At 45.7% G+C, this 27,343-nt stretch overlaps 2 protein-coding genes across 3 annotated transcripts in view; one reads left to right on the forward strand and one right to left on the reverse strand.

Moving 5' to 3' along the window:
* Positions 1-229: 229 nt before the first annotated feature.
* On the reverse strand, positions 230-23,883 carry COPS7B (COP9 signalosome subunit 7B). Of its 2 annotated transcripts, none has more exons than XM_047869393.1 (7): positions 23,645-23,883; positions 17,019-17,196; positions 13,213-13,288; positions 11,781-11,869; positions 9,917-10,119; positions 7,742-7,847; positions 230-1,659 (listed from the first exon to the last, which is right to left on the reverse strand). In XM_047869393.1, exons 2-7 carry the CDS (start codon positions 17,178-17,180, stop codon positions 1,501-1,503), a joined length of 795 nt encoding a protein of 264 aa, XP_047725349.1. In that variant the 5' UTR covers positions 17,181-17,196; positions 23,645-23,883; the 3' UTR covers positions 230-1,500. The 2 variants fall into 2 exon arrangements, with proteins under 2 accessions (XP_047725349.1, XP_047725348.1); XM_047869392.1 differs by lacking the exon at positions 23,645-23,883 and adding an exon at positions 19,068-19,339.
* A 6-nt stretch (positions 23,884-23,889) lies between these two features.
* Positions 23,890-27,343, forward strand: part of PDE6D (phosphodiesterase 6D) — a 53,238-nt gene continuing 49,784 nt past the window's right edge. Inside the window, exons 1-2 of the mRNA XM_047871835.1 lie at positions 23,890-23,986; positions 24,184-24,475. Coding sequence (XP_047727791.1) covers positions 23,890-23,986; positions 24,184-24,475 — 389 coding nt within the window. The remainder of the gene's footprint in view (positions 23,987-24,183; positions 24,476-27,343) is intronic.

Consider the following 27,343-nt stretch of genomic DNA (forward strand, 5'->3'; position numbering starts at 1 on the left):
CCAGTTGGGCACAAGGTTAGATGGGCACACAGACCAGCTGAAAAGGGAAACGAGAATACTTCGCTGACATTCAATCCAACAGTCAACACCTGCTGGACAGTTTGGAAAAAGGAGAAACCCATTTTTTCACCATGGTACTGAAACAGTGTCACATTTTCCCTGAACCACCCTAATTCCAGACCCTCAAGATCCACCAGCCATGCAACCCCGCACTCCACAGTCACGTACGTTAAATCTACACTTTTATTTTTTGTTCTAAAATGTGCTTTTACTCTCAATGAACTTGAGTAAGTCAGTCCAGGACCACCACCTCCCCTTTAAAAACAACAACAACAACTACAACACACGCACACATACACACATGCCACCCTCCAACCAGGTGAAAAATCCCCGGCGATTAGTCTGTAACAAATATTGACACGAAGGGGAAAAAAAGCATGTTGAAATGTATTAGAATCAGAACCTGTACAAAAAAAAAAAAAAAAATTAAAATATAACCTGAAACAGTCAAGTTCAGAAAGGCCAGTCAAGTCCTTTTCTCTTGCCAGGAGAATGCCGTCATCAGAGGGCTCTGGGTCATCAGCCAAGGAGGGGCAGAAAGAGAGAAACAGAAGCAGCAACAGGTCCTTCACCAGACAGAGGGGCCTGGGCACTGCCATCCCCAGCACGGACACAGCCGGGAGGGATTAAAGATCTCGGGAGGGCCAAGTGTCGGCAGACAGTCCCGGGTGGCAGCTGGGGCCTTCGCACCGAAAACCAGTCTGAGTGGTCAGGGGCAGCAGGAAGCGCGGCCAGCAGAGAACACCAACCCGGAAGAAACTTCTGCCACCCAGCAGACCCACAGCGCCCTCCACTGGTGCTCAGATTCCAGAGGTTAGTGCTCCCAATGGATGAGAGATTGGAGCTGGGCTTAAGAGGCTGAAAACCCGCAGGTTTAGTAAACATAGCCCAGCATCACATCCCTCCGTGGCCTGATCGGAGCTGCCAACAAGGGATAAGGCAGGAGAGGGGAAACAAAGCATTTGATACCTGGCTAGAGATCACCTGCACCAGTGTGGGAGCTGTGGTACATGGGCTGGAGAAGGCACACCCCCCTCCTCACGCAGAGAGGGGCCTCCTCCGCAGTCATCCCTGTGGGCCGGCTAAAGCTGCCTCCGGCTTATGACCAGCCTGACAAAATGACATGGAGCAAAAGAAAAACTGGGAGGGAGACAAGCCCTTACACAGAGACGAGAACCTCCTGGAGGAAAGCTGGGCAGTGTCTGACCCTGTTGGGATGGCATCAGTGGAGCCCCTGAGTCTGAAAGAACTGGGGGAGGAGGGAGTGGGTGAGGGAAGGATTAACGGTTCTTCTGGAACAGTACCAACAGGGTGGGAGGCGCTGGTGAGGGGACGGGCAGGTCTGGAACTCACTGAAGGTAGAGAGGGGAGGAAATAGGCCCTTGGTGTCCCCTCCCCACCTGACCCAGGCCTGGTGAGTGCCAGCTGCCCCAGCCGGCCCTAGTGGCGGCTGGAGACCAGACCTTTCACTTTGGACATCTTCTTGGTGGGCTGCCTCTGCTCAGCATGAGGGGGACACTCCCGTTCAGCCAACTGCTGCTCCATCTCCTGAGCCGAGGAGGAGGCGGTGGCTTTGAGTGTCTTCTTAATGTTGGTAACCTGGAGGGAGACACAGGATTAAGGTGCTCAGCCTCTAAGTGCCAGAAACTCACTGAAACCTGTTCTCATTGTACTGGGGGCCACCCAGGGAAGAAACCAGAATCCTCTGCAAGAAAATCTGAGATTACCTTCAGAAACCCAGATGAGGAGAAACAAGCAGGGGCCACTCATAGAAGATACGTGGAAATGAATCACGCAAAAAAAGGAACTAACACTTTCTTGGTTGAAAAGAGGGAATACGGGGCGCCTGGGCAGCTCACTCAGTTAAGCATCCGACTCTTGATTTTGGCTCAGGTCATGATCATGCGGACAGCATGGAGCCTGCTTGGCATTCTCTCTCTCCTGTCTTTCTGCCCCTCCCCCTGCTCACTCGATCTCTCCAAATAAACAAACTTAAAAAAGAGAATGAGAGAGGATAAGCCAGTGGAAGTGGACCATCTGACAAAGAGGTACAACACACCAGGTTAAAACGGCCTTAGAAACAAAAAGGAGGTCCCAAGAATGCAATAGTCAGCTCACCACTGGCTCATGTATGAAACTAAAAATACTCTCATAGGAACTCTGGGAATACAGCTCCATGAGCCTTCTGGAATAAACAACTAGTGGATGAAATTTAGCTAACCAAGTGACAAATGACGAAAACACAGCAAAAGGACTGACAGACAAGATTACGCTAGGTTTCAGCATACCTTTCTTCACTTAACAAAGGAGGGCTCAAAAATATTTAAGCAACTTCTGAACATTTTCCACATCGGAATACATGTCCTTGGTAACATCTGCGTATTGTTATTACGAATGTGCTACAATTTTTAAATTAGTTCCCAGTTTGCTTTGCACTTAGGTATAGCGCTGCTATGAACAGTCTCCTATGTTTACCTGTTCGTACTTGTGTGACCAGCTCTGGAGGGCATATTCCTAGAAGTGAGCTTTCCAGATCAAAGGGTTGGCATATTTTACATTTTAACAACTATCGTTATCTTGTGGAAACTGATTGCACCACCCTGTACTTCTACCAACTGTGTCCTCCTGTGTCTGTTTATATACACATTCCCCAACAGCTGTTCTGAAAGATCTTTATGGGGCGCCTGGGTGGCTTGGTCGGTTAAGCGTCCGACTTCGGCTCAGGTCATGATCTCATGGTCTGTGAGTTCGAGCCCCGTGTCAGGCTCTGTGCTGACAGCTCAGAGCCTGGAGCCTGTTTCAGATTCTGTGTCTCTCTCTCTCTCTCTGCCCCTCCCCTGTTCGTGCTCTGTCTCTCTCTGTCTCAAAAATAAACGTTAAAAAAAAATTAAAAAAAAAAGATCTTTTATGCTTTTGCCCTTCAGCCAGATGAGAGGAAGAAAAACGGGAGGAAAAGCATTGGAAGGAAGAAGAGAAAGTAAAGATGTTTCCCCAGTTTGACGGCCCCCATGTTTTCTGGGAAGCAGGCCTGGCTTGCTATAAAGAAGGGAATTGTCGGGGTCAAAAGTTCTCAGCAGTTAGGCTACCAGGAGCTGGAATAGGAGGCAGTTCAACCCAAAGACGAAACAATGCTGTGACTGAGGCCAACACCAGGCTCTTGCAGATCTATCATCTGCAGAATGAGCCTTGACTAGATTAAAGCTCATCATTTATTTTGGTTTTTGTTGTTGTTTTGTGATGAAGGAACAGCCACGCCCTAAACTGATGTCACCTTGATCAACATTATAACCTTTCTGAAAGGAGGGTGAACAGAGGGCTGTGGGCTGGGACACTGAAGACACAGGGCAGCCTAAGTCAAGTGTGGCTTCGTCCTGTGTCCAGTCAGTCCAAGACATGCCATCTCGAACCCCAGGCGGCACACCTCCCAGGGCGTCACTGCCTGCTTTGGGATCTCTTGTTCAGGAGAGTTACTTGGGGATAGAGTAGAAAAGAATCTGAAGCAAATGGATGGCCTGCCACTTTTATCTTGTAAAAGAGATATTTAGGTTTTGTTTGTTTTATTTCAAGGCGTATTTTGGCTGCCAAGGTAGGTCCACCAATTAAACCTGTTGTGGCCACGTGGAACAATCAGGACAAGTCCACTTCCTCTTTCACAGAGCCACCCTTCAAGTGATGGAAAACATCCCAATGACTTGTCTTTTTTGGCCTAAATGTCCCTGGCCCCTTCCAATTTTCTTTGAGTAGCTAGTTGGCAGGCCATCACATCTCATTTACCAGATGACCTAGAGTTTGTCAAGCCCTACAAACCATGGGCCTCAGAAACTTTCAAATGGGACTGTACCCGCTAACAAGACTACAGCCTAACTCCATCAGAGACCTTAAATATTCAAGCCAAAGGAGGGAGAAGAGCCTCCTGGGGAGGAAAACTTTTGGCTGTGGGGCAAAGGTGGACGAGAGGAAGCAGAGTCACAGCTGGGAAGGTCAAAGATGAGGAGAGTGGGGAGTGGTGAGAATGAACCTCCAGGAGGAAGCAGGGGCACCCTGTACTCTGGCAGCCGCCAGACTCAAGATCCATCACTAACTTAACCCCCTGGGATTCTCTACAGAATGGAAAGCAGCTTACTTTGCCAAGTTACGGTTTATCACCTACATGCCTAGAACACAGCCTATTTTGTGAATGTAGCAAGAGCTATACGCTGACATTCCATAGAACATCAGACATAAGCACATTCAAATATAAAGAAAGATACATTCCAAAAATCAAATATAAATGAAAAGGTGTTTCGTGTTGTTTCAACTAATCATTACCTCCCCTCCAGATTGTTGGCTGTGAGATAAGGAAATAGCTCACAATGTTAATGTTCTATCTCCCCCAGGTATGCTGGAATTGTAACTAATATGTATCACTTCTGTGAAAAGCAGAAAGGAGAGAAGATTCCTAAGCAGTTTATGATGGGACTGACTTCATTAATAGGGAAGGCTCTCAAAACTAATATTCACCAGAAAAAAGCTGCTGTTATAAGATTTGGGGGGGGGGGGGGGGGGGAACATCAAGTTTTTCCCTCTGAGAACAAGCAATCTAATTTAAGGACAAATAAAAGATCAACTTAGTTGAAAAAAATGCCAAAAAAAGTTGGGTTAAGAGTAACAGAAGCATAAGTACAAGCAGAATATGACAGAATTACACATTCATTCTTAATAGATTTGTTTTCAAGTCAACAAACTGGGATGCCTGGGTGGCTCAGCGTCTGACTTTTGATTTTGGCTCAGGTCATGATCTCATGGCTCCTGGGATTGAGCCCTATCGGGCTCTGCACTGACAGCATGGAGCCTGCTTGGGATTCTCTCTCTCCCTCTCTCTGTCCTTCCTCTGCTCATTCTTGGATGTGCACGCTCGCTCCCTCTCTCTCTCAAAATAAAAACAAACAAACAAACAAAAAACAGCTAGCCTTCCATGTGCCTTAAGCTGGGGAATGATCAGTAAGTATCCTACACAAATTATGCATTTACTGAATGGAAAACTGACAAGGCTCTGGGTTTTGACCATGTTCCTTCTCTCCTCATACTGGTCTGTTCCAGGTTTTCTAAAAGACTGTTAAGTCAGTAGACTGTTTTAATTGGTGGTGGAAGTGGCCTTGGTATTTTTCTCAAATTTCTTTCTCTCAAAATTTAATTAAATTATCACCGCCACCTGGTGGCAGCATCAGGCTCTGCCAGCAGGAGTAACCTCAGCTGTGGTTTTCCAACAAATCCATGTGCACAGGTCCTTTTTTTTTTTTAAAGTTTATTTATTTTGAGACAAAAACAGAACACATGAGTGGGAGAGAGCAGGGGGGAGAGGGGGGAGAATCCCAAGCAGGCTCCATGCTGCCAGTGCACATCCTGACGCGGGCTACATCTTTGCAAACCGTGAGATCGTAACCTGAGCTGGAATCAAGAGCCAGACGATTCACCTACCTAGCCACCCAGGCGCCCCTCTCTTTTTTGTTTTAATATCTGTAATTTAAGGAACCCACACTGTTCTCAAGTATTGGTCATGGCCCAACATTAGTCAGTGCCTTCTTTCATCAGATGCCATTTGTCACAGAAATAAACTTGAACCACTCAAAATTCTAAAATTAATATAATTCATTTTTGCTAGTGACCACACTCCAAGCCCACCACCTACCACACTATGAGCAACAGTCTGGGCACAATGGGGCAGCCAGCTACTAACCAGGTTACAATATGGTTTGCTTCACACAGGCCACCCCAAGTCAGGTGGCCACGGTTCACCTCCAAACCTCAAGTTTCCACGGTTTGATTTACAGAGAAGTATCAAAGATAGGAGAGAGTGCTCAGCCCTTCCTACTTTGCTGAGACATCAATCTCAGCTCAGAGAAGAGGTCACCATATTTAAGAGGGGAATTATACAGATTAGAGAAACAGCAGGCTTTCTATCCTAATTGTATATGTTGTTGGCTAGTGCTAAATTAAATGTAGTTCATACTTCTATGGCTAGAAGTAGGGTTAAAAATTAATGTACTGAACCAATTCACAGACTTGGTAGGTATGTACCTACAAGCATGTAGGGGGCTGTGTGTATCCAAAATAAATTTGTTCTAGTTCATGAAAAGTCTAGTTCAGCAGTCCACCGACACACAGGGTGTACCAGAAATATTCAGTACAACAAACATTTCAGCACCTACTACGGGTCAGGCATGTGACAAAGAGATGGTCTTACATAGACAAGAGAGGTTTTATTTTCAAGGAATACATATAACAGAGTAAGGGAAATCTTCAAATTCCACGAGTCCCCCTTTGAAACCTGACTGAGACTGGGTGGCTCAGTTGGTTAAGCATTCGACTTCGGCTCAGGTTCATGATCTCACACTTTGTGGGTTCAAGCCCCATGTCAGGCTCTGCGCTGACAGTACACAGCTTGCTTGGGATTCTCTCTCTCTCCTTCTCTGTCTGCCCCTCACCCACTCACACTTTCTCTCTCTCAAAATAAATAAACTTACATTAAAAAAAAAAAAAAGAGGAGCGCCTGAGGGGGGCTCAGTCAGTTAAGGGTCCGACTTCTGCTCGGGTCATGATCTCACAGTCTATGAGTTCGAGACCCACATCATGCTATGTGCTAACAGCTCAGAGCCTGGATCCTACTTCGGATCTGTGTCTCCCTCTCTCTCTGCCCCTCCTCCGTCTGTGCTCTCTCTCTCTCAAAAATAATAAAAGAAAGAAAGAAAGAAAGAAAGAAAGAAAGAAAGAAAGAAAGAAAGAAAAAGAAAGAAAGAAAGAAAGAAAGAAAGAAAGAAAGAAAGAAAGAAAGAAAGAAAAGCACATCTACATATTTCTTATGTTTCTTAAGTACAACTCTGGGTCCCATTCTGCCATACTCTTGGCCACCTGATTTATAAAACCCATTAAATAACATTAACACTTCAAGCTCCATCACACTAGAAAAGGACTTTCAATGCTAAAATGTTTATCTTATGGGCTCCAAATTCTGAGGTCTCCCTACAGGTGTCCCGGCCACAGGCACACAAACTCCCATTAATCCAAAGGCTAGAGCCTATGTCTTTCGGACAGGTTAAAAGTGTCTGGAACAACCAGGTGTCACTAAAACCACAATCACACACTTTTAACTTCACTTGCTTCTCATCTGCCAAATGTTTTCCCTTTCTTCCTTTTTCAATATGAAATTTATCATGCATGTCAAAAGGTTATCACACGTATAGTTTAAAGAATAAAGTGGACACTAAAAAAAAAAAAAAAAAAAAAAGAATAAAGTGGACACTGTGAGCCTATCACACGGCTTTAAGAAGCAGAACAGAACCAGGGCCTTGAAGCTCCATGCGCCCCTGCCCCTGCCCCCTCCTCCACCCCGCCAGCTAACCACCATCCTCTCACCCATCTCGAAGACCTATCCCCAAACTCGTTTCTTTTACTCCACAGCTGCAGAATGCATGTGTACTGCGGAAGGACAGCATTCTCCACTCTCCAAGCCTGCTCACCCTCTGGTAACCAGGAATCAGAAAGGAGATAGAGAGCATCAAAAGCAGGGACCATGTCATACTCATCTCTACCCCACTAGCCCAGTGCCTATCTGTTGGTGACTGTTTCACCTACGCCAAGAATCGCAAGATGAAGGAGCAAACAGGGATACCCTGGAGCAAGTAACAAATGTTCTCTTCCTTACCTCGGCCTCTACCTGCTGCTGAGTTCGGCTGTGGTTCTCCTTGTACTGGTTGGCTCTCAGAACTTGCTGCTCGATGCCCAGCAGAACTGCTTCGCAGCCATCACACCTACAAAGGAGATAACGGGCTCTGAGCCACAGAAAGGTCTGGGAGCTCTCCACCAGCCTCCAAAATCTCCCTCCCTAACCCCTTATGGGGACTTCCTTTAACACCCTGTCTGCCAAGGAGGGCTCTTGCGCTTCACTCCTTCCAAGACCAGTGTTTCTGAATACAAAACACAGGGCACCTGGAGACAAACACGGAGGATGTGGGATGGTTTCCTAGAACACAGCTTGAATTACAACCTTTGTCTCCAATGGGAAAGGTTTACAGAATGTGCCCTTAAAGAGATTAGGACAGCCCTTACAGGAAGAACAGATTCACCGCTTTTCTCAAAGGAAATAATGATTTTCTAAAAGCCTCCCATTTTAAAGATTGCCCCTCTCCTCAGAAGTTTGTTACTTCCTAATTGCCATCCCCCTTGTTTCATTCCCCAACTTTTTATTTTGAAAATGTTAAAACCTAAAAAAAAAGTTGAAAGAACAGTACAGTACCCATTTGCCCTCTACCTAAAAGTCAACCGGGGCAAACATTCTGCCATATTTGGGGTACTGTTCTACCTAACAATTTTAAATCTAACTCAGTGCTTTAACATAAGCTTTAAGAACCTGGACTGGCAAACATCTTGGGATGGGGTTAGGATGGCACCTCTAGGTGGAAACACAGTGAAGCCAGACTATGGATGTGAGAACGGTGTCAGCCATCTCAAAGATGGAGTAAGAGCCAACACCGGTAGGGCTAGAGGCCTGGATTGTACTACAGCTAGAGCACTTCCACACAAGGGGCGTTTTCTAAGTTTTTTTCCCCATTTACTCTGATTGAAGACTTTTACCGTATTTTGAAAGTTCCTGCCTGTGTCAGGAAGGTGTTTGGGGTCATACCTGGGACAGAACCTGGGGTAAAGGGTGGACGACACATACCCTGGGTTCCAATAGTAGCTGAAGGAGGGAAACTTGGGGGGCTCTGAATGTGGGGCGGGGGTGGGGAGTCAAAGCTGAGCCATTCATGCCTGGAAAGTTTCAGTCTGTTTTAAAGAAGACAATTTCAGGGGTGCCTGGGTGGCTCAGTTGGTTAAGCATCCAACTTCAGCTCAGGTCACGATCTCACAGTTCATGAGTTCGAGCCCCATGTTAGGCTCTGTGCTGACAGTGTAGAGCCTGGAGCCTGCTTCAGATTCTGTGTCTTCCTCTCTCTCTGACCCTCTCTGGCTCGTGCTCTGTTTCTGTCTCTCTCATAAATAAATAAACATTAAAAAAAAAAATTTTTTTTTAAATGAACAAAAAAATAAAAAATAAAGAAGACAATTTCCCTACCCCTTGCACAAAGCTTGAGTGCTCTGCTTCATGATCTCCAACAACACCACATGCCTGCTTGGGGACATGCTCTCCTGACCTCCAACTACGCCCTAACCCTGCCCTCCTTCAAAACTCAGCTAGAACCTCTTCTCCAACTAGTTCCATGTAGCTTTGTAAGCTCCAAATCATTTCAATAACTCCATAACAAATCCTTCTAGAACATGCAAAGCTATTGCAAACATCAAATCCTATTAACATAGAAAACATGCAAAAACAAAATAAAATACAGAACATGCAAACGCCCCCTTCTTTTTACATACCAGAAGTTATCAAACAGTCTATGTGTACATCTTGTGTTCCAACTTAGAATAACCCATTCCTTGTCCTCATGATCCCTCACAATGTTTTGCCAACACTAGCCCAAGGTTACTGATGCCGAACATGGGTTCTCTTATCCAAGGAATCTGATCAACACTAACTTCCTGAGCTTCATCAAGCTCAGAGGCTGAGTTTGCAAAGCACTGGATCCACGTCAGAAGCCAGGTCTCAGAGGCTCCAGCTGCCAAGACTACCATTCAATAGTCCCCCCACTGCAACAGGACAACCAAGGCCCTGGGAGGCCTGCAGTGACTCCTGCTGCCACACAGCTTTAGTCACAAATGCAGCCCAACCCCCTGGCTTACTGTCCCAAGGCTCCAGCTCCTGGGCAGCCCCAGCTGACACTGGAAGACATTTCCCCAAGCAGAGGCACGAATGGCACACCCCTGCTTCTTTCAGCCTCACCATTCATGCAAGGTCTTGACAATATTATTGATATCCTTCTTTCGGATGTCACGGCCAATGCAAAAATCCACTTCCAGCAGCTGGTTTCTCTGGTCCAGCTTGCCCTGGATGATGTCAGTATAGACAGCCTCAATGATGAGGTCTTCCAGTTCCCGGAGATTCCGCATCTCCAGGTCCTTCAGCAGCACGGAGTAGGGGATACACTGTAGATAAAGCCATGTGATATTTACAAAAACTGCTGACAAGCACTAAAGAAAATGCAGGTGTACACCTGCCTCGGGGCTTTGGGAAATGCAGTCTGGTTGTAATTATTAACATCTATGGCAATAAGACATGGATAAATGACCTGTGAGACCTATAGGATCCAAACAAGACCCAGAGCCTCTAGGATTGCATTCTCCTAGATTCTCTACCCCTGGACTTCACCCAGACTTTAGCTTTCATGTTGTGAAGCACTCTTAGAAAGTGTCCGAGACAAGAAAGGGAAATACTCGGTGGGTGCCACTCTGCCACCTTCTGGAAGCTTGCAGACTTGACATAAAATGCCAGATCATCAAAAAACTCCAAACAATTTCAGACACTGGAGAGAACTGGCTGCCTGCCCAGGAAAGCACAAGCAAAAAACATTTGCAAGCTAACATATCCACCTACAGGTAGCTAGTGGGTACTGCATCTGTTTTCTCAGACTTGCAACCAATGTCAGTGCCCCAACAACAGTCCCTTACTGGGGTACACCAACATCTTGCCTTTCTCCAAGACAACTGTGTATCTAAATATCCACTTTTGTGGACACATCACTACTAGTATGGAAATTAACACAGCAATCAAATCTGCAAAATCAGACAGGAGGAAGAGGTATATAAAAAAGAGAGTAACAGCAAACACTGCTAGGGAGATTTTTAATAACTAAAGGTATAGATGGGTTTATAATGACAGGTTGCAGAAATAGGAAAAAAAAAAGTTACTCCTAAAATTTGCTACACTTGGGAAGTCCATGATCAGGACAAAAAGAAAGATCAGGTCCTCATTTCCTAACAAAACAGCCATCCCACCTGAAATGCCAGGCTGAGAATCAGAAATTTGTGACTAGACCAGGGAAAATGATCTCAGCAACTGAAATGGCAATGCAAGAACAAATCTACATCTCTCAAGGTCAATCACAAAGGGGAAATGTAAAGGGCAAACCTCTTCTGATGGCAAAGCACTACAAAAACTTTGACAGTTATGCCAAGGTTGGGTAGGGAGCCAAAATCAACTATAAATTAATGGAATCTGGATCTTCTTTGTTAACGGCTATGAGAGCTGGCTGCAAGGCCTTTTCTAAATTGAGTGGGGCAGAGACCTCAGAGAGATGATGAAGTAGTTTTCTTACAGAAGGTTAGGGTCTAAAGATAGCATATAACGCAAAAATCCAGCTCAGTATAATTAACCTTGACAATCCCCAGAAGGCCACATATTAAAAACCTAGTCTCAGTAAGTCCAACAAAGCCAGTTTTTCCTCCAGCACTGGCACAATTCACTGTGCACTGAGCAACAGATGGAAGTGGTTAACCTGCCTTGAGATGTCCTGCTGTTTGAAAAACTACGTCTCCCTTTAGTACAGCAAAATGCTCACACGGAGTGAATCACCACAGCATGCCAGAACTGAGACCCGCTGATTCACAATGTCTCCTGGGCATACTTTTCCTGAATGAAACGGTGAGTAGTTGTCTAATTGTTATCTTTTCTTCTTTTGTCCTTTGCCAAGCAAATTTTATGCATTTATGACATGACTACTGTGCACAGCTGGCAGCTCGCACACTGATGCCAGTGCGACACCCGCCTAAGGGTGAGGAGCAAGACAGGAAGGAGTTCAGGACTGTACCTTCATTCTCGACGCCAAGCTCACGATGGTAAGGTGCTTCAGCTTGTTCTGCTGAGCTGTGCTCAATTCTGGCAGGCTCTCCTTGTTGGCTGCTCAGCCCCACCCACCACAAAAATCAAGACACAAAATAAAATTAGAATTTCTTTACCGAACAAGCTTACCAACTCCCCACATGAAATCTACTATTGATTCACTGTCATGACTCTGCACTTATTCATGAGACAAATGTTCCACGAGCACCTCCTGTCTTCTTTGAAAGACCATGTGCTCCTGAAAAGCCAGGCATGAATGCACAAAATGACAGGACAATCATCTTAATCTATCTGTGCCCTTTGTGACATTCAACCAAGCTCAACATGTCTTCACTGGGAATCTGTTATGTGCAACGCACTGTCCTAAGTGATTCAGAGACGTCAAGGATAAATTAGATGGGCTTTGTCAGGGCTGCTGCACTATACAACCCCAGGGATAATAACCACCAGACTCGTGCAACTCAATGGCCTTGGACTTGTCCTCGGTCTTACAATCAAGTATTTCAACAGCTACAAGTCCAAGACAGAAATACTAGAAGAAAGGTACAAACCACCAGAAGAGAACCAGAGAGTGAGGAGGAGGAGGAGAGGCAGAAAGGGAGAGAGAGGGAGGCAGGGGAGAAAAGGAAAGAAACAGAAAGGGAGAGAGCAAGTGAGTACAATCACATTGAGGAGGTACAGGAAAGGAAAACAAAGATGGAATTTGAGATGAGCTTTGAAGACTGGGAAAAATTTTAGTAATAACAATAATAATAATAACAGCAGCAAAGGCAGCAGCAAAGACCATGTGTACACACACACATGCAGTTAATCCTTCACAACGACCTCGCAAGATAGATCCCAAATGCCTTCAATTCCTTATCTGTAATCCTGGATTCCAAAAAGGTGAATCCAAACTGATTTTTTTTTCTTGAGCATGGTGCTGAAATTCATCTGGTGGCAATTCCTGACCTGAATTGATGCAGGCTTTTAATCCTACTTGTTGTAAGTATCCATTTGTTTAGCTGAAAAACTGAATGTGTTTTGACTACAGGTGCTGTCCACGTCTTGAAGCGTGTTATATAAAAAGGTATATGTGTATCATATTACCTCTTTAGAGTCCCCAAAATTCTAAATTCTGAAACATCTAGCCCAAGGAGTGCATGTTCAATTGGATTTTTCCCCGATCTTTCAAATTATTAGTAATCCAATCTAATTTTACCCCAAGTTGAGATAAAAATATCGACTAGAAGGCGCCCAAGACACCATCCTTGCCCTCTTTCCCTCGCCCTCCCCCAACTTCCCATTCCTGCTCACCAGTGCACCTCACAAGCCCACAAAGCTTCGGCCCTGAAATTCCTTGGAAACCAAATAGAGTGACATAAGTAAGAAAAGTCTTTGGAAGATCTTAACCAACTCACCTATGTAATCTGGGTATGTTCCATAGGCAAACAGGTTCAGCAACTGCAAATATGCAGCATTAGCTCCTTCTGCAAGCTGAGGAAGAAAAAAAAAAAAAGAGTTCACAGACGTCCACCAGTCACTGCAGGGTTCAAGCAAAGGGTGATGATCGTGTGCCTCAGTTGACGTTTCACTAGATGGTCCCTGAGGTTCCTTCCAACTCTGATTCTTTGGGAAAAAATAAAATTTAATTTTAAATTTAATTCTTCTCTCTTAACAATACATGTTTTATGCACTGCACAGCATGCCCAAGTAACTACTTCTGTCTGTCCATCTCTCTCTCTCTCTCTCTCTCTCTCTCTCACATACACACACACACACACACACACAGTAGTTAGTGCTGGAAGCAGTGCAGGTTTTCTCAGGATTTCCTTGCCATTAAAACAAAGAGTGGAGCAGCCTTGTCTACATACCAGGTTGGCGGGTACAACACTAGCCATTATCAGTCCAACCTGAACAAGGTGTAGGGCAGGTTCCGAGGTTCGGGACCACGCAAGTAGAAGGAGCGCTAGGAAAGATTAGCACAGCATGAAATGCAACACAAGAGCCCAGGCGGGACAGGAAACCACAATATCAGGCAGCTTCAAATAAAAACGTTCACTAAAATTACTTATTCCTCACTAAAATGGCAAAGAGTCATCTGTGGAAGTAAAACAGAGATACTAATCTGTCTGGAACTGCTCTGCTCTGTTGTTGGTTAACGGGGTGTTTCTTTTACTTACAAATGTGTACCTGTTACTCCATAAACTCCATATACCAAACTCCATAAAGTAGTACCCAAGGAGTATTCTGTGGACACTGACAGTAATACTACTTAATTTGACCTATCTTTTTATTGGGACACCTGGGTGGCTCAGTCAGTTAAGTGTGCGACGTTGGCTCAGGTCATGATCTCTCAGTTCTTGAGTTCAAGCCCCGCGTCGGGCTCTGTACTGATGACAGCTCAGAACCTGGAGCCTGCTTCAGATTCTGTGTCTCCATTCTCTCTGTTCCTCCCCAACTTGCTCTCTCTCTCAAAAATAAACATTAAAAAAAAATTAAAAAGAAAATAAACTATCTTTTTATTTTACTTTATTTTATTTTATTTTATTTTATAAGTTTATTTTGAGAGAGAAAGTACGAGCAGGGGAGGAAGAGAGACAGGGAGAGAAAGAATCCCAAGCAGGCTCCACACTGTCAGCACAGAGCCTGATGTGGGGCTCAAACTCACAAAACCGTGAGATCATGACCTGAGCCGAAATCAAGAGTCGGTCGCCTAACCAACTGAGCCACTAAGGCGCCCCTAACCATCTTAAAAAAAAAAAAAAAAAGGTTCCAAGAACTACATCCATAATTTCAGATCACTGAAAAACTACTAGTGTTCCCAGCTCACACACAGAAAAACAAACAAACAAAAACCAAACTGTGGGGAGATAGAGGTGATTTGCTCAGCACCCGCATGAGAACTCTCACATCCTAATAACCTAGTCTACCCTATCAGGGTTATCAAGAACCTCTTGAGGTCCTGAATCAGAGGAGGAAGAGATCATCAAACCTAGCCCCTACTTTTCAGACAGATGATTACAAAACTAACCCTAAAAGACTATTTTCTCTAGAGTAGATACTCCAAAACTGCTCCCACTGGCCTAAATCAATGTCTGTCTCACTTTAATTTCCATCCATCTCCTCTTAGCCAATCTTCCTTAGTTACGAAACCACCACTTGACATATTCATTTAGGCTTTTCATGAACCTGAAGGAACATATTACCCCTTTGTCATCTCTTCTGTTGAAAAAATGATGAGCTATCAAACCATAAAAAGACACGGAAATTTAAGTGCATATCACTAAGTAAAAGAAGCCAATCTGAAACAGCTACATACTGTATGATTTCAACTCTACGACATTCTGGAAAAGTCAAAACTAGGAAGACAGTAGAAAGATCAATGGTTGCCAGGGATTAAGAGGGGAGGGAGGGATGAAGAGGCGGAAAAAGAGGATTTTTAGGGCAGAGAAATTACGCTGCATGACACTGTAACGGTGGACACATGTCATTACACATTTCTCCAAATCCACAGAATGTACAACATCAAAAGTGAACCCTAATGTAAACTACGGTGTTTGGGTGATAATGTGTCACTATAGGTTCCACACTGGCTGGGAATATTGGTAATGGAGGAAGCTATGCATGTATGAGGGCAGGGATATATTGAAAATCTCTATACTTTCCTCTCAATTTTGTTGTGAATCTAAAACTGCTCTAAAAAATAAAATCTATTAAAAAAGAAAAACAACCTAGCTTTAAAAAATTTTCTTCACAGGATTCCTTTTACATCACTGGTAAATTAAAATTTGACTATAACCCAACTGTGTGTCAAGCTATATATTAAGTGCTAAGGAAACAATGAGGAGCACAAGAGACCTTACCCTTACTGAGTTCACAGTCCAGCAAGCAAGACTGACATTAAATAAAAATTCACAACTAAAAAATAAAAGCGGCTCTTTCGGTCTCCGGCTGCCATAGGGAGACAAGATGATGCAGGTCCATACATCAGCAATGGACAGCCACGGGGAACCGCTCCAGTTTCCCAATCAAGAGGAACAGCAGATGTGCAGCAGTGAGTCCCACAGCCTGACGGCCCACACCTCTCCTACGAGGGGCTGATTCACCACAAGGCTGTGGACACGGAGCCAGCAACTGCCAGCCAAGGTGTCCTAGTGGTCAGGAAGTGAAGAACCAGTCGGCAAGAACCCACTACCTCCTATATGTGGACCACCATCGACAAGAATGCCGCCCTCAGCAGCATGGAGCACACAGCAAGGCGCACGCAATCCACAAGAAGGAGCACCACACAGATCTGTGTACGGCGGCCATCCGTAGAGCCAGCGGCCGTCCACAGAGCCAGTGGCCATTGGCAGCACCAACACCATCCTAGGCAGCCAGAGGGAAGTTGTGATGGTGAAGAGCAAGCTCACCCGCCCTCCAAGAGCTTCTGAGCACAACCCCCAAAGTAATAAAGATGTCACCAGACTTTTCAATCAATTAGTCAACACAAAATTATCAATCAATAAATGTAAAAGTATCCAAAGTGAGAAGCAGAGATTGAAAAGTATAGGTTGCTTCACAACTGTTTGTTCTACCTGGTCATTCTTCACCAGTCTTCTCATTTTTAAGGCACAATAACCAAAATTAGATACCCAAAGTTTTAAGGACAACAATCAAAAAAAAAAAAAAAAAGTAAACAAAGCAAAAAGGACTACTTCCCAGCTTTTCATGTCATATTTTTTTTACATACCAACTTAGCATAACATTGTCCTTTTCATCAGGATAATATATTCCTTCTACAATATATTCCTTCTTCATGCCCAGCTCATTCAACAGCAACCATCTTCTGGTACGTATGTACCTGACCAATCTTTGTCTATATTTGCCCTAGAGGTTTTTGATCCCTGCAAATGCCTGAAACAACCTCTGTTAAATATCAGCCGGTGCTTATACTCTACTTTTCTTATTTATCAGGTTCAAATGGATTTTTCCCCTACCTTTCAAATTATTAGTAACCCAATCTAATTTTACCCCAAGTTGAGATGAAAATATTGACCAGAAGGAGCTCAAGACATCATCCTTGCTCTCCTTTCCTCCCCGTCCCCCAAATTCCCATCTCTCCCTCAACAGTGCACCTCACAGGTCCACAGAGCTTCAGCCCCGAAATTCCTTGGAAACCTGGAGAATCACAGGAAGGTTTAGATCAAAGAAGACAGAGAAATTGTTTGGAAACTGCTCTTACCTCCTGCACATTGGCCAGCTCCAGCAGTTCTCCAAAGACATACACTCCAGGAGCCTCCAAGACTTGGCTTATGAGAGCAGTGAGGGCTGAGCCACTGGTACCTTTGGCTAGTAAAATAAACTGTTCTAGGAGGTTACTTGATGGTTTCTGTTCACCTGCCATTCTCTGGCCTTGAGATCTGTCCAAAAGAAAAGTGTTTCAGTCATTCTTCCTTCTCCTTTGCAAAGTCTATGCTTATTTAATGCCAGATCAGACATCAGTAATACTTTAATTTTATAGTATTCAAAAAGAGGGGCGCCTGGGTGGCTCAGTCGGTTGAGTGTCCAACTGCGGCTCAGGTCATGATCTCATGATTTGTAGGTTCGAGCCCCGCATTGGGCTCTGTGCTGACAGCTAGGAGCCTAGAGCCTGCTTCAGATTCTGTGTCTCCCTCTCTCTCTGCCCCTCCCCCACTTGCACTCTGTGTGTGTGTTTGTGTGTGTGTGTGTCTCAAAAATAAATAACTAAAAATTCAAAAAGAAAAACAGCTCCTGAGTCCATATGCTACAGCCACTTTGTGAGATGGACAGGGTTCCACCCAGAGTTAATGGGATTTTGTCCTTGCTCAAAGGTTTGAAACACGTTTAGGAAAAATCACTTCATCCCCATCTGGCCCTCTCCCAACAGCAAGCAGCACCTTCTAAGCCCTTAAACCTGACCAGACCCAAAGAAACACACAGGAGTTTCTCAGGAGCTGTTTTATCCACCTCACTTACAGACTCTAGTTAAGAGAGAATCTGGCCCGTACACAGAGGCAGCAGATGTAAGCAAAAGCAATCAGTTACAGCTTTCAGTGTATCAATGGAATCCCACCTACAGCCAGATACAAATGAGGAAAGCCACAAAAAGCAGACAAGACCTCTCATTAAGTCAAAGAAGTCATTTAAGCATAGAAAAAAGGGGGGAAATCATACTGAAAGATAAGCAACATATTCAAACTCAGAAAATACATGCTGTGTAAGTCCATAAGGAAAATCCCTCTATTTGACTTCCCACTGCCATATGATTTTACCAAATATGACTTCAGAATTTGTACAAAATCTCAAGAAAAAGGTTTGAGAAAACAATGAAGATACTGTACTGCAATCCTGAAGATATCAGGGAGGATAGCCCCTCAATTGTACAATCCAATTACATGCTGGGTGTATGTGAACACACACTGCATACCTACACTGCAGGAGTCCTGCATAAGAAAAGACTACCCCTCCAAGAATGACACATTTTGGGGGTACTAAGACAAAAAGAAGAGAACAATTCCAAGAACTGTTTGGTGCAAGAGAAACTAAGTTTTCCTGTGGAGGCAGGCATAGAGAGCAGCAGCCCTTTCAGAGTAGGACAGAAACAATGATGTCGCCTCACTTAGGGTTACGTAAGAACGTCTCGTCGGAAACAGAAAAAGTGAAGTGCTAAGGGAATAAAAGTTGCTGAGGAGAAAAGAGGAAAGAGGAGAGGGATGGGGTAGGGTGGGAGAAGGCGGGAGAGAGGTGATGGTTAGGAGAGTAAAGAAAGAAAACCTCCCCTCCAAGCGGACACGTGTGGAGGCTGAATGGAAAGGCCTGGGGTGGAGAGGGAGTGGAGAAAAGACATAAACTTCAGTCCCTCAAAAAAATTTCGGCCTAAGGCGCAAAGCCCGTAGGGGCAAAGAGGTAAGAAGACGCAGAGTCGCTTTTTTGTGAAGTGGGAGGGGCGGAGGAGGAGGGGAGATGAATTCGCGTCGTGGGGGGGCGCTATTTTGATGGACAGCAGAGGGGCAAAGAGGCAGCCTGTGGGGGTGGGGAAGCGAAAGCAGCCGCGGGTTAGGAACTGAAGGTCGCAGGCTGGGGTGGACTTCAAGGCGGACGGCGTGCTCCCGGCAGGGCCGCGGGTGCGGAGTGAGGGGCCGCGGGGCGCGCTCCCCGGGGCGGGGCCGGAGCGGTGTGGCCGCGGGCTTTCCTGAGGGCTGGCGCTAAGCCAGACGGCTGGGACAGGGCTGGCGCGCCGGGCTCCGCCCTCTCGCCAGCCCCTACCTACCCTCGCCACCTCTCCGTCCTCTCGGTCGCTGGCTCGGCCTCCCGGCGCCTGTCCGCAGGTTGTCAAGCGTCCATGATCGGCCCGGCGTCCGACGCTTTTCTGCCTCCGCCGACCCGTTGCCCTTGCGGCTCCCCCGGAAGCCTCCTGCCGCTGCACTCGAGTTCCGCCCACACTACGTTCCCCCCGCGGCGTAGGCGGCCTCAGATCTCCCGAGCGGCCTGGGCCTGGGCGAGACCGTCAGAGGCGGCTCGTAGCCCAGGAACCGGGTGGAGAGGAGTGCGAGGAGCGCAGCCTAGGGCAGTACTGGGGCCCAAACCGTCGCCATCACCATCCTGGGCCCGAAATTCACCTCTTTGGCCGAGCTACCCCTCAGGAGCTCCCTATGGCGACTGCGGCTACCCAGGGGTACAAAGACCTATTAAGTCTAACAACAGCTACCGCTTATTGTGCCAGGCGCGTACATTGTCTTGTTGAGTTATCAAAACTCTATGGCCTGTAGCAGTAATCCGATTTTTCAGATGAGTTAACAAAGCTTAAAAATCCAAAAGCCAGTAAATAGCAAAGGTTGCTTTGGAACCCAGGCTTCGGAAGCCAATGACCATATTCGTGACCTCTTCAGAATACGTTTTAAAATAAGCAAGAGACGGGTTGAGCCAACAATGGTTCTGTGAGCAAAATGACAGAGGTTGCGTTGCATTTGGCACTCAGCAACTCTCCCGGAAGATGGCTAAGGGATGCTAGGCAGCTGAACACTTAAGCTGGTTCCTTTAAAGTGTATACCACAGACTTTCAAAACTTGAAGAGCCCTGTTTGCCTTTGGTGAAATAGAGTGCAGAAATCAGACAGATGCAAAGGAACCTAGCACCAACTCACTGATCTATTCAAAAGAGGTCTTGTTCTAATTTCTATGTTCTGGAAGATTTATATAAAAGAGAAGACAAGGTTCTTGCCCTCAAACGGCTTCAATGTGGGGGCGCCTGGCTGGCTCAGTAGGTACAGCATGTGACACTCAATGTCTGGTGGTGAGTTCAAGTCCCACGTTGGGCATGAAGCCTACTTATAAAAAAAAAAAAAAATTCAATGTGTTACGAGTATGCTAGGGAAGAGAAAGGCATCTTCCAGGCAAAAAGGCAAAAAAAAAAAAAATTTATTTTAAGGCAAAAAGTTGGCAGACCATAGTCACAGAGGTTTGCTCTGTGTAGCATACACTAATGCAGGAAAGAAACACGGAGTGTCTGGAACCCAAGGTTCAGGGGTGAGAAATGAGGGCTACAGACCCGGAGTCAGGTCATCAAGGGTCTTCTAAACCATATGCAAGGCACTATACCCAGCAAAAACCTTAATACAGCAAAGTTCCTACCTGGGGGAGCCCACAGCCCCTGAGACAGACAGACCTGTCTGGCTATGACAAACAGTTGCCATAGGCACCCTAGTGATACAGATAAGGCTCTCCTGCCTCTGCTCTGGGAAGAGGTGATTTGAGGCAGGGTTCTAGAGATGAGGCTTGAGTTGAGCATGGAAAAATGAGCAAGAAAATCACAAAAAGGGTAAGCCACGGAAAGGAGTTTTTATTTTATCTTAAGGGCACTGGGGAACTATTTAGGAGTTTTAACCTGTGAAGTGTGAATGATTGCCACTTTAGAATGATCACACTAGCTGCTATAGGAATGGACTGGCTATGCAAAGAGCTGGAGGCCAGGAAACTCTTGAGGGGATACAGTCTAGATAAAAGATTGTGAGGTCTTGAACAAAGGCAGTGGCAGTTGGGCGTGAAAAAGAAGGGATGTTGCTGGAGACATTTAGACCATAGAATCTATTGGACTGGGTGACCAGCTGAATGCAGGTATAGGGGAGGAGGATATTACCCAGGATTCTGGCTGAGTAGGCCAGACAGAGCTGTCTTGGAGGTGGTGTTAAGTGAATAGGGCTGCAGAAAAGAAGAGGCAAATTTGGCAGTGGAAGGAAAACAACTAAGTTCTGTTTGAGTTCATAAATATTCTGACAGTGCCTCCACTTCCTCCAGAATAATGTCCAGACTCCAAGGCTGCAGTGAAAGCCCTTCTCAGTATGCTTCCCTCAACATTTCCAGCTTTGTCTCACCCCACCTTCCTACAGCCCAAACTCCAGGCCTTCCCATGCCCATCACAAGAGGTGTACCTTCCCTCTGACACCAGGGTCTATGCTGAAACTTGCTCTCTCTCTTTTTTTAAAAAAGTTTTATTTATTTATTTTGAAAGAGAGAGAGAGCGAGAGCGAGAGCGAGCAGGGGCAGAGAGAGAGGGAGGGAGAGAATCCCAAGCAGGCTCTGCCCTGCCAGCGTGCCCAGATGCCCCAGCTCTCTCTTCTTTTTTGCAGTGCTCTTCCTTCATATTTGCCTGTTAAAATCCTACCAACCCTGGCGTGCCTCGGTGGCTCAGTCAGTTAGGCGTCTGACTCTTGATTTTAGTTCAGGTCATGATGTCACCACTGTGGGATCGAGCCCAGCATCGGGCTCTGTGCTGACAGCGTGGAGCCTGCCTGGGATTCTCTCTCTTTCCCTCTTTCTCTGTCCCTCTCCAGCTCACACACATGCTCTGTCACTCGCTCACGTTCTCTCTCAAAATAAGTAAATAAACATTTAAAAAAATCCTACCAACCCTGTAGGCAAAGATTTCTTAAACTCAATGCAAAAAGGCACTAGTCATAAAAGAAAACACTGAACTATTGCACTCCATTAAGAATTGCTGTTTACCAAAGACACCAGTGTGAAACTGAAAAGGCAAGCCACAGACTTGGAAAAGATATTTGCAAAGCCTGTATCAGACCAAGAACTCCATACCCAAACTTTATAAAGAACTACAAATAAATAAGAAGACAAAAAGCCCAAACTAAAGAGTGGGCAAAAGACTTGAACAAGCACTTCACAAAAGAGGACATTCAAATGGTCAAAAAGCAAATTAAAAGGTGTTCAACACCAGAGACCATGTAAGAAAAAACTATAAGAGACCACATTTAGCCAAAATAGCTAAAATTAGAAAGACTGACAAGACCCTGTTTTGACAAGGATGAAAGACAACTAGAATTTTTTTACATTGCTGGTGAAGGCAAAATGATACAAACCCTTAGGAAAACTGGCAATATCTAATGTTGCTGATCATATGCATACTGTACAAGCCAGCTAACTCCTCTCCTAGAAATGAGTGCAGTCTACAAAAAGGAAACCTATAAGAATGAGCACTGCAGCTTTGTTAATAAAAGCCAAAAACTGATAGCTGACAACCTAAATACCCATCAACAGAATAGATAAATATTGCTACATACATACAATGGAATACTAGTAAGCAATTTTTAAAAAAAGGCTGTTACATATAACATGGATGAATCTCACAAAAATAACTGCTGAACAAAAAATGCCACTTACTCTACATACTAAATGATTACATTTAAATGAAATTCAAGACAAAACTAATTTGTGGTAATAGAAGTCAGAAGAGTGGTTTTGGGGGTGGGAGGATGCAGTGCTGATTGCGGAGGGGCACAAGGGTGTTAGAAATCTTGATTTGGGGGATGGTGTATACATATGCAAAACCTGTGCCCTTCCTGCATATGCCATACCTCATTAACAACAAAAAAAAAATTCAAGAGTAAGTTTTTCAGCAGAAAAAAAATCCACCCGTCCTTCAAATTCAAATGCCACCTCCTCCATCAAGTCTTGCCAGCTAGAATTAATCTTTCCACAGCACCTCTGTGGCATTCCGATGACCTTTCCCTTAAGACATTTATTGAAGCCCATCTTAAATCTCAGCAGAGTCTCCTTTTTTTCCTAACTAGATGGTTATCTTCCTTGTGGCAGTGACAATGCCTTTCACTCTTTACCGGAAACCTGAAAAGGCTTTTTGTTGAATTACATGGAAGGAAAAATTGGTGGGTGAAAAGGGGACAGGCAGAGGAAGGAAGGCCTAGGAAAAGAGACAGGAGATCTCTAAGGAAACCTTAGCTTACAGTACAATTTTACCTAGTTCCTGAACTGAAATCACATTAAATGTCACCTTGAGCAACAAAGAACAAATCAAAACACCAAGTCCTTCCTAGACTGAAGATAAACATCACACTCCTTCACTTGCAGGAAATTCACCAAATAAATGCTTACTTAACCTCTGGGTATTTATTTCAACCTGGATGGGGAAACTTCACCAAGCAGCATAATAATCACATAGCCATGCTGCTAAAAATATCGCCACCTTAGTGTGGTGTAAACAGCCCAGACTGCGGATCAGGAGACTTAGGGCCGAATTCTAACTCTATCGCAACTTGCTGTAGCCGGTGGACAATCTCTGAGCCTCTCTGGGCCTCAGTTTCCTCACATGTAAAACGACACGGGTTGGATTGGCAAATTTTCTTAATATCCCTTCCGGTATGGATATTCTGAGTATACAATCGATATCTCTCCCAGTCCAACGCAGTAGCACACCAGAAACCCCTGAAAAGCAAGTAAAAAGCGCCCCAGACCAGCAAACAAGCACAATTTGAAGGAGTCATTTTGTTACATTATCTTCCATGGTTTAATCAGTGTTTTTGTTTGTTGTTTGCAGTCTTACCATGATTTGCAGGAGATTTCTGAGTTCCATGTAAACAGATGTTACCTCTCTGTGGGCTGTCATCTTCTTCTGAGAGTTAACGGGGTCTTCCCGCCTAGTTTCAAGTCTCCGAATTCAGAAACCCCCAAGGCAGAGGACGGTTTATGAATTTGCGCACACTGCGCGGCACACTGGAGTCTAAGTTACAGAGGAACGGGGTGCAGGGAATGCTGGGATTTGTAGTCCCTGGGCCTCTTTGTTGCGTGATGGGATCTGTGGTCCCCCGAGCACTCTCCTGGAATGCTGGGAAATGTAGTCTCTTTCGCATCGCCCAGTGCAACCTGCTGTCATCCCAGAACCTTAGTGTGCCCAGCGGCGGGAGCGGGCCCCTCGAGCCTCTGCAGATTTGAAGCCAATCCTCCGCTGGGGCAAAGTCTAGGCAACAAGACCTAAGGAACGATTTGTCCTACGGGACTTCCCGGGGAGGGCCCTTCCCACTGACGCTCGTCGTCCCCCCCCCCCCTCCGCGAAGCCGCTGAGTATTTCTATTGGCTGGTCAGGTTGCCAGTCGGCGAGGTGGGCTTTCCATTGGCTTCGGGGCGGGCACTCCGAGGCTAGGGGGAAGGAGAAGAGATCAGGAGCGGGAGCTGAGGGGAGGGAGAGGCCGGTCCGGGTCTGGCCGCTGCTGCTGCTCGCCCGAGGTCTCCAGGCCGGGCTGCGGTTCCGTCCTCGGCTCCTGGGCACCGTCTGCGAGGCTCCGCCGGGCCAGCGTGGGAGAGCCGCGGGCGGCGGCCGCCGCATCATGTCAGCCAAGGACGAGCGGGCCAGGGAGATCCTGAGGGGCTTCAAACTGTATCCGCCCGGGAGCGGGGCGGGGCCGGGAGGACTGGGGAGGCGGTCGCTCTCTGAGGAGCCTGGCGGGGGGCGAGGGTCGCGCCAGGTGGACACCGGACGGGAGTGCGGCGGGAGGCGAAGGAAAGAACGGCGTCCATGCCCCCGGCGGGACCGGGCGCTGGAGGCGGGGCAAGGGGCGTCCTGAGGGAGGAAGGGGACGTTGACGCGAGCCCCGGGGGCTGGAGGCGGAGGAGACCCGGAATTGGGCTGGGAGAAGCGCGGAGCGTCGGACCCGGGCGTCGGGGAGGCCAGCTTGGCTCCGAGCTTCGGCCCGCACCCAGAGGCCGGGAAGGGGTTGCGGCCGGCAGGGGAGGGCCGAGGGGGCGCGGTGGGCTGGCCTCGGAGCCCAGCAGCCCATTTGGCGGGAAGCACCGGGGGAGCAGGAAAAAGTGACTTGGAGCGAGTGACCTTGTGTGGGACAAATGCAAATGCTTGTGTGAAACTCTCTCGGGTTCCCCCATCCCACCCCACCCCACCCCCGCCTTGTTTCCACAACTTCTCTGCCTCACTTGTGGCTCCTTCCAGGACTGGAGCCGAGGAAGGTGGGGAAAGAGAAGTCCGGGATCGACCTTATCTTAATTCTGGCTTGGCCTTCTGAGGCATTGGATGGTGGCTGCTGCTTTTCTCAGCTTTTCACTTTTCTGTCCAGCGAAACGAGGACCCTAAACTTGTGCGTGACATGCCTTCAGGTGTTTGGGTTTTGCACTGGGACTCCTGGCAAAGGTATCTGCTGGGTCGCGTCGGTGTGGTTAACGCGTAGACAGGGTGGAGCTGTCCAGCAATTATTTGATTACGTTGGGGACACGGTAGGATTTAGCAGGATGTAGAAATCATTGCCTCGGGCCTGTTGTGGTGCCGCTTGTGCAGCCTCTCTCCTTCACGTAGTGAGGAAGCCTCGTGTTTTAACGGAGTGTTGGTCGGTAACCGTATGATGCGGATGAAAAAATGCAATCCCGTACATTCCAATTTCACATTTTCCTGCTGACCTTAATCTCTTTTCTTACATCCTGTGCCTACAATATGGAACATTCTTAAATTCCTCTCTCAGCGAAACTGTAGTCGTCCCTTTAGGTCTCCTCCCCTAACAGATTTGGCGGAGACTGTTCTCTGAGCCGCCTGTGTGTTTTCACAATGCCCACTTCAGCCCTGCAGATTTTAGTTGCTTTGTCACAGTCAGAAACCAACTTGGTAGTACATGTGAGAACAAGAAATGCAAAAAAAGTTGCAGGATGTTTTGGATGTACAAATGAGAAGTTTCACATGGAAACTGACCTGCTGTGCTTCCTTTGAAAAAACAGAGGGCATCATCACCTATGCGTACTGCCATGCGTTGTAAACTTTCATACTTTTTTACGTGGTGAAGTTTAGTGACAGCCTCTTTTATAGCTTCATGCACCTTGTTTCTCTTCATAATGGCACCTAGGAGTAAATCGGGATGGCTGACGTGTTAGAAGAACTCTGACACAGATTTTATTTTTCCCTTAAGGAATTTGTATTGTTACTTAACAGGTAGGCTGTAGACAGTAAAGCCAGAGACTGTGGGGAATTGGGAGATTTCAGAAGCAACGTTTTTATCCGATAGGAATTAATGTATTGCCGAAAACAAGAAAGAATTTTTTAAATGGCTTTCAGACAAAGCAGAAGGGGAAAGTTTAACTTCTCACCTCATTCTGGGCTCTTGCAGCTGTGAGAAAGAGGCTAAGGGGCAAATAGGGAAGAGAGTAGAAAGAAGAACCTGCGACAGCCCACTAGGAGGGCAGGTGAATTAATCAGTTCAATGATGACACTGGTGTGTCAAGAAACAGGCTTTCAGAGAAGGTTTGACCTGAGCTGATTAAATCTCAAGGGAAGCAGCCACATAAAAAAGTTAGCATAGGACCAATAAGATGCCATCGTCTGGTACCTTTTGTTGACATCTGAGGATTAAGAGAGAAAAGGAAAAGAGTTCTAATATTTGCTAGTACCTTCGAGGAAAACAACCAGTATTTTAGTAAAACAAACTACCTGTTGCCCACCTTTTATTGGGTAAATTGTGTTTCTAAACTTTCCTTGTATCTGTTTCTGTAAGAGTTTTTTCTACAAAAAGAAAGTGCCGAGATATTCTCCTACTGACCGTGTTGACAGTACTCATTTTTCACATTGACTATGTCTTTTTTATTTTTGCCAATTTAGACAAATGAAATCTTGTTTTAATTTGTATTTCCCTGGGTACCTAGATCCCTGGACAGGCAATATAGCATGGTGCTTAAGAGTGATTCCGAACTGTAGAGCTATATGCTGTCTGCGTTGGAATCCCAGCCTTGCACTCTTGGTTGTGTGTCCCTGAGCAACTCCTTTAACCTCTGCCTCAATTTCCTCATCTGTAATCAGGGATAAGAATAGTACTTATCTCATAGGATTGTTGTGAAGATTGAATGAGTTGATAGCTAAAGCATTTAAAAAAACACCTGATCCCTAGTAAGCATTATGTATTAGCTATTGTTAGAGAAGTTGCAAAATCTTCTGTTTGGCAATTTCTTTTCTGTGAATTGCTTGTTAATTTTCCCTTTGCCCATTTTACTTTTGAATTTTTTACTTTTCTTACTGGTTTATAGGTGTTTTTATTTTAATATCAATCATTTGCCTGTTCTGTATATTGCAACTATTTTTTATCAATGTATTGCTCATCTCCTTTTTTGCTAAGCAAATTTTAAATTATCATTTCAAATTCATCAATATTTTGCACATGGCTTTTGCATTTTGTATCTTAACAAGACTTTCCTGACCTTGGGGTAGTCACTCAACTCTCATTTTGCATCCATTTTTTAAATATTCAAACTGATAAAA

This window comes from Prionailurus viverrinus, chromosome C1 (assembly GCF_022837055.1).
Source record: "Prionailurus viverrinus isolate Anna chromosome C1, UM_Priviv_1.0, whole genome shotgun sequence".
In the NCBI taxonomy this organism is placed as follows: Eukaryota; Metazoa; Chordata; class Mammalia; order Carnivora; family Felidae; genus Prionailurus; species Prionailurus viverrinus.

Bases quoted from the DNA above. Each gene is read 5' to 3' on its own strand.
- COPS7B (XM_047869393.1), bottom strand. From the start codon at position 17,180: ATGGCAGGTGAACAGAAACCATCAAGTAACCTCCTAGAACAGTTTATT. The intron at 11,870-13,212 runs GTGAGTTGGTTA...GGGGCTGAGCAG, and splicing joins AACATACCCAGATTACATAG to CCAACAAGGAGAGCCTGCCA. The intron at 10,120-11,780 runs GTACAGTCCTGA...CTTTATCTACAG, and splicing joins GCTTGGCGTCGAGAATGAAG to TGTATCCCCTACTCCGTGCT.